Below are 12,993 nucleotides of genomic sequence, written 5' to 3'. Positions count from 1 at the left end.
CTTGGCTCACGACTTCGACTGAGGTGAAATCAACGAGGGGGTGATATTGATTGGAAGCATTTCTTATCAAAGATGAAGCATTTCTTCCCTCAAATCTGTATCACAGAGGAGGTATTTTCAATTTCCATCTTCTTATAGAGCTGACAACAATGATCCAAGTCAAGTGCCTGATTTGAAGAAAGAGTGTGTGTGTGTGTGTGTGTGTGTGTGTGTGTGTGTGTGTGTGTGACAGATCCACCCAGGGTGTGAGGTGTGAATGTGTCTCTCCTGTTCGTCTGCATCGTGGAGGCGGAGGTGAGAGAGGGCCGGTAGGAGGCCCCAGGATGACAGTGGCCCCCAGCAGCTGTTTCTCTGAGGTGGTATTCGTTGTGGAGTTATGGTTTGTGGCCTTCAGGGAGAGCAGAAGATATGACTTAGATATATAGATATAACGGTGTAATGGAGGAGCTGCTCATTGTGTGTGTGTGTGTGTGTGTGTGTGTGTGTGTCTCTGTGTGTGTGTGTATGTGTGTGTGTGTGTGTGTGTGTGTGTGTTCTCTGTTTCGTCGGTTCCTTTGGTCTTCAGAAGCAGCTATCCCCCTTGACACCCCCTCCAGTTGATTGTTCTCTCTCTCTCTCTCTCTCTCTCTCTCTTTCTCTGTCTCTGTCTCTGTCCGTGTGTGTGTGTGTGTGTGTGTGTGTGTGTGTGTGTGTGTGTGTGTGTGTGTGTGTGTGTGTCCCAGAGGGTGAGTTGATGAAGGACCTCCCTGTGGGGTCAGAACATATAGCCAACACACAAACGGTCCAGTATAGCAGCAATGAGAGAGAGATATAAACAGGGAGATAGAGGGCGAGGTAAAGCCAGTACGTGTCAGCACCCGATGAGTGCGCATCAGTGGTCAGCTCCTCCTGCGGCTCAGTAATTGGCCTTCAGAGTAAAAGCGCAACACAACTCGAACTGCGCTCGAACCGCAGGCCTCACAAACCTTCATAGTGAAGCCTGTGAAGGCTCGCCCTGACCTGCGGCTCCGCACGCACACCTTCTCAACCACTCTAAGGGCGATTGCGTGGGTGTGTTCGTGTGTGTGTGTGTGTGCGTGTGTGCGCGCGTGTGTGCGCGTGTCCTTCAATACAGATCTGTAAACAGGAGCCCCTGTCCTGCTTTATTTTATAAATCATATCTTCTTCAAACATCCTGTGACCTGCTTATCGATTACTCCGTGCTGCAGGGCCACAAACAGGAAATGAGGCATGATCAATTCCTCACCGATCTCTTCAAGAAGCCTCCTCTGGTCACTTCCTCTTCTTTCTGGTTTCCTGTTGCTCTGTACCTGTTCTGAAGGCTGTGAGGTTCTTCCTCGGCCCTGAGGCTGTGGGTTCAAACCCCCATGTCTGGTGTCTCCCCTGCCTTGGGGCCCTTGAGCTGGAGCCTTGCCTCCTCCCTGCTCTGTAAGGACCTGTGTTGAGTATTCTAGTTGCCTTGGGGCGAAGCGTCCGTCGCACTGAACCTTCTAGCAGCTGTATGAACATCCAGAGCTTTGAGAACAAGCAGCTTTGAAGGACTGCAGCTCACCTCCCAGAATGCTCCTTGATTGCCCTTTGAAGCTGAGAGACTGAAGCTCTGATGTTCCGCTCTGAGCTGCACGCTGTGCTTGTTCTCGTGGAACTAATGAGACAAGAACCTCCTCACCTCTAGTCCGAAGAACTCCTGCTCCTTTGGCATTTTGGAGCTCCACAGGCACAGAGAGTGACCTGCTACCAGAGACCTGTGACCTGCAACACATAGACAAACACGCATCACACAGACAAACAAGCATCACACAGACAAACACGCATCACACAGACAAACACGCATCACGGAGACAGACACGTATCACACAGACAAACACGCATCACATAGACAAACACGCATCACGGAGACAAACACGTATCACACAGACAAACACGCATTACATAGACAAACACGTATCACGGAGACAAACACGTATCACACATACAAACATGCATCACGGAGACAAACACGCATCACGGAGACAAACACGCATCACGGAGACAAACACGTATCACAGAAACATGCGAAGACAAACACAGAAACAAACTCGCATCACACCCCAATAACACCAGGGTAGAGGCGTTTCTCAACCTCTCCCCTGATGTGTGGGTTAACCCTAACCCTAACCCTGAGAGAGAGAGAGAGAGAGAGAGAGAGAGGGACTGGAATGTGTTGACAGTCTGATCCAGAGGAACACCAGTAGAAGTTGACTGACTCACAAACAGGCCTGTGTGTGACCGATGAGAACTAGTCTGCATATGTGTCAATCTTGTGGTTCCCACTCTCTTCCCCTCATGGGTTAGTCTCCCCCTCCCTCCCCCCTCAACAAGTTCACAAACACAAAGAACCACCATCAAACACACACACACACACCGAACACCAAATATGCATACACAGACACACACACAGGACCACTTGGTGTCAGCGCTGGTGCGTACTTGTGTGGAGTGTGTTGGTCTGTTGGTCTGTTGAGTTGTGTTGTGTTGAGTTGTGTTGAGTTGTGTTGCTGGACCACAGAGAAGTGCTGTCCCTCTAATGATAGCCATGGTAACCAAACAAGCGGTCCCTTAACCAGCGATACAACTCCTCTGTGTTTCGTCTGGACGGTGATGAATGGGGGTCCGGTGAGCTTGGGGGTCTGGGGAGGAAACTAACAAGATGGCGTCTTGTTGAGGTGTGGTGTTGGTGACTTTAGGGTTGGGGGGGGAACTAACAAGATGGCGTCTTGTTGAGGTGTTGGGGGGCCTGGTGGGTTCAACGGCCACAGGCTGGGGGGCGTGAGCCACACTTTATGGCGTGAGCCACTGTGCTTTAATACTCTGTATGTGTGTGTGTGTGTGTGTGTGTGTGTGTGTGTGTGTGTGTGTGTGTGTGTGTGTGTGTGTTTGTATCAGGCTTACATCCATCTCTCTAGAGAATTTAAAGAAAAGCACGTATTTAACATCTGAAGGAAGTCTCAGTTCTGTTTCTCTGGGTTCTGATCTGCATGAACACACACATGAACACACACACGCTGTTTCCGCCTCAGACCACACGACACACACCTGGGATCTTGTTATTTATGTGAACTTAATCAGTGTTTAACACCTCACCGCACTCAATTCATTTCTTATCACGCTCCTCCAGATGTTATTTGTTTTATTTATTTTATTTTATTTAGAGTGTCTGTAACTTATTTCAGAAACAAAGCAAGACCCGGTTTGTTTGACGGTATGTCCCCCAGGTGTATTGCTGACAGTGTCTACATCCAGTTTCATTCAATCACTCCCAGAGTGTTCTGTATCATTCTATTCATAATAAGTGTTGAGTGGCCAGCGGCCCCCACAGATCATCTTGGTGCGTCCCCAGAATACTCAGCTCACATCTTCATAAGGAACACTTTGGTTTTCATTAGTAGTCAAATAAAGCCAGGGTCTCAGACTTCACTCTGCCCTCTGGTGGCTCGAGATTAGCTTTGGCTTAATGAGGACATTTCATAGACTCAAGGGATCATGGATTAATCAGAATAAATAATTGTGAGATGGATTTAGACTTAAACAGCCCATCTTTGGTGTCCATGTTGCAGAGGATTTGATCCAGTGAGGAAACCTCTCCTAGTTCTCTGTAGGATCTTCCTCCTCGTCTCCCAGCCCCCCTGCTCTCCCTCTGGTCCTCAACTGGAGCCTCTGGCTCACGCCTTCTCTCCCTAACAACAGCCCCCCTCCCTCACGACCTGACCCCTCTGTAGGGCATCCACGAGACGGGTCAGCGGGACTGATCGGTACGCAAAATTACACAAACACATACACATACACACACCCACACACGCCCACACACACGCACACAGCTGTGCTGATAAAGACATCAGACAGCATCAGTCTGTCTCTGTGGCGACTGAACCTCTTCAGCAGTTTCAGTAGCTCCTCTACAAGTAGCTCCGCTACAAGTGCAGTAGCTCCGCTACAAGTGGACTGTCATTCATACATAGGTTACAGTCATGGTTGTTAGCATCCTGAACCGTGTAAACTTTGAAAAGGTCAGATACCCCCTTTCCAAAGTTCCCATATTAAGGGGGGTGGACTGGTTCTTTGGTTGGAAAGAACACTCTTTATTTGTGTGGGGTAATGAAATGAAACAATGAAACACTTATTTTTTTGGTCTTTTTGAACACCAAAACAGCATTTCGAAGGGTCTTTTCTCTAATGTTTATCTCTACAGCCTGTGGAAGGGTCTAATCTCTACTGTGTCTCCTCTACAGCATGTGGAAGGGTCTTATCTCTACTGTGTCTCCTCTACAGCATGTAGAAGGGTTTAATCTCTACTGTGTCTCTACAGCATGTGGAAGGGTCTAATCTCTACTGTGTCTCCTCTCTACTGTGTCTCCTCTACAGCATGTGGATGGGTCTAATCTCTACTGTGTCTCCTCTACTGTGTCTCCTCTACAGCATGTGGAAGGGTCTAATCTCTACTGTGTCTCCTCTCTACTGTGTCTCCTCTACAGCATGTGGAAGGGTCTAATCTCTACTGTGTCTCCTCTCTACTGTGTCTCCTCTACAGCATGTGGAAGGGTCTAATCTCTACTGTGTCTCTAAAGCATGTGGAAGGGTCTAATCTCTACTGTGTCTCTACAGCATGTGGAAGGGTCTAATCTCTACTGTGTCTCCTCTCTACTGTGTCTCCTCTACAGCATGTGGAAGGGTCTGAACGTGAACTGCACCGACAGTTCTGGGTACACGCCTCTACACCACGCCTCGCTCAACGGACACAGGTAAAACAAATGTTTTTTATCAAATCCCTGCAATAAATTCAACCATAGCATAGCATCCCGGAGCAAAATGTGAATAAAAGCATATAATAACTCAATGCTGACTTAATACTAAATAATTGTTGAATGACTCAGGTATGGTGACTCAATAATCTAATTAAACTAGATTAATGATTCTAGTGTATGAAACAAATATTTCCCAAACATTTTCTCATCCATTTTGGACAAACACACAAACACACACTCACACATTTACGCACACACACGCACACACACCAGTGCTATGCCTGCACACATATTGGTGAAACAATAAGACACAAATACCAACACTGTACAGTACAGACACACTAAACACAACAAAATCCCACATAACAGCTGCAGAGTTAGTGTTTTAAAAGCCGTGTTATGTAAGCATCTGAGGTCCAGGTTCTTAGTCTCAGAGGGCTGACACCCCCCACCCCCCCAATACATTCTGTCCAGGACTTACCCATTCACAACATTGAAACGATTTTCTTTGTGTAATATTGACACATTCATGCTTGAGTAAGTGCCTAGAATTACAGCGGATCCTCAGAATCTGCAAAAATAGATATTGAATGAGAAGAGGTGTGTGTGTGGGTTTACCTTCAACCTCCCAGCGAAGTTTGTCCCCCCCTCCCCCCATCTGCGCTCCGGGGCGAGCTAGCATGACGCCGCATGGTTAGCAGAACTGAGCGATTAGTGCTGGGCTTCAGGGGGGCAATTATCTGGATTTGATTCACATGAGCTGGAGGAAGATAGGGTGGGGGGGAAGCAAAGATGGAGAGAGAGAGTGTTAAATGGAACTGTATCCTACAATGGAGAGGAAGAGATATGACATGTGACAAGAATAAATCAAAAAACAAAACACTGGAGGCAGAAGATTAGATCTGTTCCCTTTAGTTTGTAACTTTTTTGTCTTTTTTAAATTTCATTTTAGATAACTTTTTGCACTTTTTCCGTGGTCATTTTTTAAATATTTGCTCTATATATGAATTCATATTCATAGCCCTCATTTGTATTTATATTCTGTACTTATTCAACTAAACTAAAGTGGCACACACATAGCATGTAGCTGAGCATATAACATAACATGTAACGTAGCATGTAACCTAGAATATGTATCCAGTTACTGACTGGATATCGACCGCCTGGTGTCGTTTCAATCTCTGAAAGCGTTTCTCTGTTTGTTGGTGGAACCCCCGACTCAGACTGTTGATGCGGAGCGACGGGAGGGAGAAGCCCTGAATTAAACATGCTAACAAAGCGCTTCATTAGCCAGCCCTCCTCAGAGTGCGGCTCTGAGAGGCCTTGCCCTTTCCCATCTCCGCCGCCATGCTGAGCATTAGCATGCTAACGGCATGCGTTCCCTTTAGCACAACCAGGGGCGTCTCACAGTGACGGGGGCCTCACAGTGACGGGGGTCTCATGGAGACAGAGGCCTCACCGTGACGGGGTCTCACCATGACGGGGGTCTCACCGTGACGGGGGTCTTATCGTGACGGGGTCTCACCATGACGGGGGTCTCACCGTGACGGGGGTCTTATCGTGACGGGGGCCTCACCATGACGGGGGCCTCATCGTGACGGGGGTCTCACCATGACGGGGGCCTCATCGTGACGGGGGTCTCATCGTGACGGGGGTCTCATCGTGACGGGGGTCCCTCCGGGTCACGTGACAGGGGTCTCATCGTGACGGGGGTCCCTCCGGGTCACAGGACGGGGGTCTCATCGTGACGGGGGTCTCACCATGACGGGGGTCTCATCGTGACGGGGGTCCCTCCGGGTCACGTGATGGGGTTCTCTCCGTGACGGGGGTCTCATCGTGACGGGGGTCCCTCCGGGTCACGTGACGGGGGTCTCATCGTGACGGGGGTCCCTCCGTGTCACATGACGGGGGTCTCATCATGACGGGGGTCTCATCGTGACGGGGGTCCCTCCGGGTCACGGGACGGGGGTCTCATCGTGACGGGGGTCCCTCCGGGTCACGTGATGGGGTTCTCTCCGTGACGGGGGTCTCACCATGACGGGGGTCTCTCCGCTGCAGGGAGGTGGTGCTGAAGCTGCTGCAGTTCGAGGCCTCGTCCAACATGGCCGACAGTAAGGGCTGCTTGCCGCTGCACCTGGCCGCCTGGCGCGGCGACGTGGAAATCGTCCGCATCCTGCTCCAACACGGGCCCTCCCAGTGCCGCGTCAACCAGCAGGTGAGCCCCCCACCAGTAACACCACTGACCCCATGGAACCCCCTTTACATCCAGGTCACCCCCATTACATCGTTGCTAGTGCAACACCATTAGCATCACCAACATTACCATAACCTTCTGGTTCTCTTTCTCTCTCTCTCTCTCTCTCTCTCTCTCTCTCTCTCTCTCTCTCTCAGTATTTATGTTGGTGTATTTTCCTAATCACTGAACCGTTTTCCTGCCGTCTTGTTGCCCTTTCCTCCAGTCTCTCCCGGCGGTCCTCCTAATGCCTCCCTGGAGCTCATTTATTTTCCCTGCTGCCTCATTAGGATGCATTCCTCCATAACCTCTAAATCCATAACTGCTTCCCTCAGAGTGTTGTTAGCTGATTGCTAATAATAATTAGCAAGATATTCTGCATTTCACCATGATTACGTGATATGTTCGAGTGGTGTCGGTGTGTAGTTCATCTTAACAATGTTCTACTTTGGACCTTACGTAACATTTAGATTTAGTTAGGCCTTAGAGAGTTCTGCAGGTCCTGCTATTCACAGACAGACAGACACCCACACAGACAGACACACAAACACACATTTGTGTTTTCACAAGCCCAAGCAACAGTGGTGCCTCCAGCACCGGCCCATTACTGAAGATTTACGACCGTGAGCAAAACTTATCAACAGCATCGATGTTTACCACGCAAATCATATTTCCTATGTTTGTTTTCTGTTTGTGTGTGTGTGTGTGTGGGGGGGGGGGAGTTAGCTTTCATAGCTTTCTACGAGGTTGTTTTATTGATCAAATATAAAACTTTATCTTAAACTTTATCTTCATGCCCCACTGAGAGAGAGCGAGAGAGAGAGAGAGAGAGAGCAAACAACCCGTCTTGTACAGTGCAGCTGAGGCAGCCTCTATTGGCTCTTATCACTGTTAACACTCCGTCCTATTGGCTGTTATTCATGGCTAGTGGTCGTTAAGGGCTGCCTAATTAGTCCCTGGAGCGCTACAGCTGTAGATGTTTACTGTGTCTGTGTGTGTTGTGTGTGTGTCTATTAATTTCTGTGTATTACCATGAATTTTTGTGTTTGTTTGTGCGACAGTGACTGATAGCGAAGGCTGCTTGTAAACTTATTTTATTTTGACTAGCTGCACTAACCTGTGTGTCTGTGCGAGCGCGTAGGTACATGTTGATTTTTGTATTGGTGGTAAGGGACAGAAATTGTACGAGGGATAAATGAAAGGGAGAGAGGGAAAGTGATGGCTGGAAGCAGAGATCGTACAGAAGCGTTTTTCTTTTACAGATATTTATTCTTACAAAGTGTTCATATGGCTGATATTGTTTTCTATGGTAACACTGAAATGAAAGATATTGTCTTTTTCTTAATGTGCCTCTAACACATCCACCATATTCTGCACAGGAGCATCACCAATATTGTACAATTCCACATCCATGTTCAGCCTGAGATGATGAATGATTAATGAAAGGGCAATACATCAAGTTAATACAGTTTTAATGGGAGGAATCCTTGAGATATTGAGAGTACTGCACGTATCACACTACATATTCATGATTCATAATTCATTATCTTATCCTTCAGCAGTTGCTTTTTCTCCGAAGCGGTTCACGGTGTGGACTCTTACTGTCCTCCGGCGCTCGACTGACCGGCTCCCCTCTAAAGGGGGTCGTCTGGTCAGTAGGGGGCTTAAATAGAGTATTGACGTGTGTGTGTGTGTGTGTGCATGCATAAGTGTGCATGAGTGTGTGTGTGTGAGTTTGTGTGTCCCTGCTCTGCACACACACATCGTTGCAATACTGTCCTTCCCACTACCAGCAGGACCTGATATGCAACCCCCACCACCCCCCCAAAGGTCTTTCCCACAGGCCCCTATATGGCCCCTACCTTGCCCCTAGCTGGCCCCTAGCTGGCCACTATCTGGCCCCAAGCTGGCCCTTAGCTGGCCCCTAGCCTCCCATGGGTGCCTGTCGAGACCATGTGAACTCAGAACAGAGGTGAAAGCAAGGGAAGAGGTCACATTTGTGTGTGTGAGTGTGTGTGTGTGTGTGTGTGTGTGTGTGTGTGTGTATGTGTGTGTGTGCGCGTGCGTCTGTGTGTGTGTGTGTACTACCACACACATGTTGCTACTGCGCTTCTAAATGGAAACCATATGCTTCCTCCATCTCGACACACACCGACACACACACACACACACACACACACACATGTGCTGACCCCCTGTGTATTGACTGGTTTCCGTGGGCCTTGTGTGACATCGTGCCGACACGGCGTGATGCTTGCCGTGGCGATGACTGTTGATGTGACATTATGGGCTGTTTGTCGTCCAATCAGCAGAGAGACACACGGCGGGAGGATCCCGGCGAGCTGTCATGGCGGCTTAATGGAAATATATTACCTCTCTGCTAGAGAGGGGAGCAAGGCTCTCTCTCTCTCTCTCTCTCTCTCTCTCTCTCTCCCCTCCCCCCCCCCCCCTTGTCCAGGTCTGAGGTGGTCGAATGTGTGTGTGTCAGTAGCTCTATAGGTTTAGGTGTGGAGGCTCTTGGGGAATCCCGCCCAACCAGTGACTCTCTGGCTGAGTCTCTCTCTGCAGGTGTTATCAGCGAGGGGAGGAGCACCTCCCCCTGCTCAAGGCTCTTATGGGTACCTGATGTGTCTGTGTGTGTGCGTGTGCGTGTGTGTGGGGGGGGGGGAAGGGAAGCGATGGCTGCCTTCTTATTTTGAGTCATACCGTACTTACTTACTCTCTCTCCCGCCTCACTCTCTCTCCTGCCTCAATCTCTTTGTCACTGCAGAGTGAGAAGGGGGTCTGGGGGGGGGGGGGGGGAGGCGTGGTCTCCCTGGGGGCTGTAGCGTTGAGAGCAGCCGTGACAGAAAGGAGATGATATCTCCTTTGGTTATTCCATTTTTAATTTCAGGGTCTTTGGTGGGAAAATAATCTCTTTCTCTCTCTTCCTATCTCTCTCTCTCTCTCTCTCTCTCTCTCTCTGTATCTCTCCTTCTCTCCCTCTCCCTATCCCCTATTCTTTCTTTCTTTCTTTCTTTCTTTCTTTCTTTCTTTCTTTCTTTCTTTCTTTCTTTCTTTCATCTCTCTTCCTTGCTCTCATCCTCTCTCTCTCTTTCCCTCTCTTCCAGATGGTTCTTGGAACATTTCCATAATGTTTTGTTGCTGTTTTTCATTCATCACATTATCCATATAGACTCAGTGCAGTTGTTTCCATATCATTATGATATCATACTGATGTGTTCAATATCTGGACTTGTTGATAAGCTTTCCAACCAGAGGGGGGCGACAGAGAGCTCAGCCGTGATTGGACGGCCACAGGGGCTCGTTGTCTTGATGTTGGCTCTTACAGTCCTGATAGATTAGACGGTTAGATCTGACTGGTAAATGGTCTGGTAAAAAGTTGAATGATGCCCAGGTCCTTCCATCCCTTTGGACGTATTGATTAGAAGAAGTTGTCCGTATATCTAGAAGCATGACATCCTGTGGCCGTGACAGCTCATGTGTCTGTTGGCTTTATACACATCCACACACACACTTGTAACGTGTGACTCCCACAGGAAGTCTTCACACACACACACACACACACACACACACACACACACACACACACACACACACACACACACACAGGCACAATGACAACGCTAAGTCTTTTACCAAATAAAAAACGTCTTTATTCTGCTTGATTTACTCACCCAGGCCTCCCTCCCCCTCTCTCCTCTCTCCTCCCTCTCCTCCCTCCTCTCTCCTCCCTCCTCTCTCCTCTCTCTTCCCTCCTCTCTCCCCTCTCCCCTCTCTCCTCCCTCCTCTCCCCTCTCTCCTCCCTCCTCTCTCCTCCCTCTCCTCCCTCCTCTCCCCTCTCCTCTCTCCTTTCTCCTCTCTCCTCCCTCCTCTCTCCTCCCTCCTCTCTCCTCTCCCCTCTCTCCTCTCTCCTCTCTCCCCTCTCCCCTCTCCTCTCTCTCCTCCCTCCTCTCTCCTCTCTCCTCCCTCTCCTCCCTCCTCTCTCCTCCCTCCTCTCCTCTCCCCTCTCTCCCCTCTCCTCTCTCCTCTCTCTTCTCTCCTCTCCCTTCTCTCCCCCCCCACTCCTAATATCTCCCCTTAGAACCACGAGCGGGAGACGGCGCTCCACTGCGCGGCTCAGTACGGCCACGTGGAGGTGGTCTCCACCCTGCTGACGGAGCTCACCGACCCCACCATGAGGAACAGCCGCCAGGAGACCCCCCTGGACCTGGCCGCTCTCTACGGCCGCCTACAGGTGAGACCCCAGAGCGGCTCAGTGTTCCTCTGAACAGGAGCTGAACTGTTCTCAGTGTTCCTCTGAAAAGGAGCAGAACTGTTCTCAGTGTACTGTTCCTCTGAACAGGAGCTGAACTGTTCTCAGTGTACTGTTCCTCTGAACAGGAGCTGAACTGTTCTCGGTGTTCCTCTGAACAGGAGCTGAACTGTTCTCAATGTACTGTTCCTCTGAACAGGAGCTGAACTGTTCTCAGTGTACTGTTCCCCTGAACAGGAGCTGAGCTGTTCTCGGTGTTCCTCTGAACAGGAGCAGAACTGTTCTCAGTGTACTGTTCCTCTGAACAGGAGCTGAACTGTTCTCAGTGTACTGTTCCTCTGAACAGGAGCTGAACTGTTCTCGGTGTTCCTCTGAACAGGAGCTGAACTGTTCTCAGTGTACTGTTCCTCTGAACAGGAGCTGAACTGTTCTCGGTGTTCCTCTGAACAGGAGCTGAACTGTTCTCAATGTACTGTTCCTCTGAACAGGAGCTGAACTGTTCTCAGTGTACTGTTCCCCTGAACAGGAGCTGAGCTGTTCTCGGTGTTCCTCTGAACAGGAGCTGAACTGTTCTCGGTGTTCCTCTGAACAGGAGCTGAACTGTTCTCAGTGTTCCTCTGAACAAGAGCTGAACTGTTGACTCTCCTCTGAACTGTATCTCCCAGACTAGGAGGTCGGCCGGTGTCAAAACAAAAAAGCAAACTAACAAAAAAGATTTTAAATAATGTAATCAGTGTCTCTAACGACGTGATATAATGAAACAAATTAGTAAATTTGAAGAATTAAATTAAATGAAGAATTATTATATTTGTGCGTATGTCTATATATATATATTGGCTTTGTGTAAAAGCCAATATATATTGATATAGACATATAGATCCTTTGGGAGTGGTGATAAGGAGTCACTCGGAAGTGTTGATGTGAATGTGGGTTTGATCGTGTGTGAGCTGAAGTGTAATGGTGAGGTTTATGTATAATGTATGGATGTCTCACACACACACACACACGCACACGCACACACACATACCAAAAATAAAGGCGCACAGGAAAACGAAACACTAAAACACTCTGCTAAAGTACAAGCAATTCACTGGGTCAGCCTGGTTATGGATGAATAATGAATGAATGAAGCGGGCTCTCTCTCTCTCTCTCGTTTTCTCTCATCTATCATGAGGGGAATCCCTCACTGTTCAGAAAGGAAAGTTTAGTACGCACACACAGACACACACCCAAATCACCCACACAGTTTGATTAACTATTCTTCTTTTTCCTTCCCATTCCTTTACTCCCTTGTTCTCTCCATCCCTCCCTCTCTCTATCTTCCCTCTTGTCCTCGGTGTCCCTCCCCCTCTCTCCCCCTCTCTCCCCCTCTCTCTCCCTCGTTCTCCTTCCCTCCCTCTCTCCCTCTCTCCCTCCCATCTCCCCCTCTCCCCCTAGGTGGTGTGCATGCTGGTGAGTGCCCACCCTAACCTGATGACGTGTCACACGCGGCGCCATACGCCGCTGCACCTGGCGGCGAGGAACGGCCACCAGGGGGCAGTGCTGACGCTGCTGGAGGCCGGCATGGACCTCAACTGCCTGGTAGGCTGAGCTTGCACTAAGCTAGCACTGACCTAGCACTGAGGCAGCACTGAGGTAGCAGTGCTACAACAGTTGTAGCACTGATCTATCAATGAGCTAGCACTGAGTTAGCACTGAGGTAGCACTGAGGTAGCACTGGGGTA

General features: G+C 49.2%; 1 protein-coding gene across 2 annotated transcripts in view; it reads left to right on the top strand.

Moving 5' to 3' along the window:
- Positions 1–12,993, top strand: part of anks1b (ankyrin repeat and sterile alpha motif domain containing 1B) — a 119,850-nt gene that overhangs the window by 23,644 nt on the left and 83,213 nt on the right. For both annotated transcript variants that reach the window (XM_079755619.1, XM_079755618.1), the window contains exons 2-5: positions 4,698–4,778; positions 6,840–6,996; positions 11,099–11,251; positions 12,707–12,850. In XM_079755619.1, the coding sequence (XP_079611745.1) occupies positions 4,698–4,778; positions 6,840–6,996; positions 11,099–11,251; positions 12,707–12,850 (535 nt within the window). The remainder of the gene's footprint in view (positions 1–4,697; positions 4,779–6,839; positions 6,997–11,098; positions 11,252–12,706; positions 12,851–12,993) is intronic.

Source organism: Pollachius pollachius, assembly GCF_949987615.1.
Source record: "Pollachius pollachius genome assembly, chromosome: 18".
In the NCBI taxonomy this organism is placed as follows: Eukaryota; Metazoa; Chordata; class Actinopteri; order Gadiformes; family Gadidae; genus Pollachius; species Pollachius pollachius.
The sequence above is the reverse complement of the archived record's forward strand: the minus strand, read 5'-3'. Positions and strand labels throughout refer to the sequence as shown.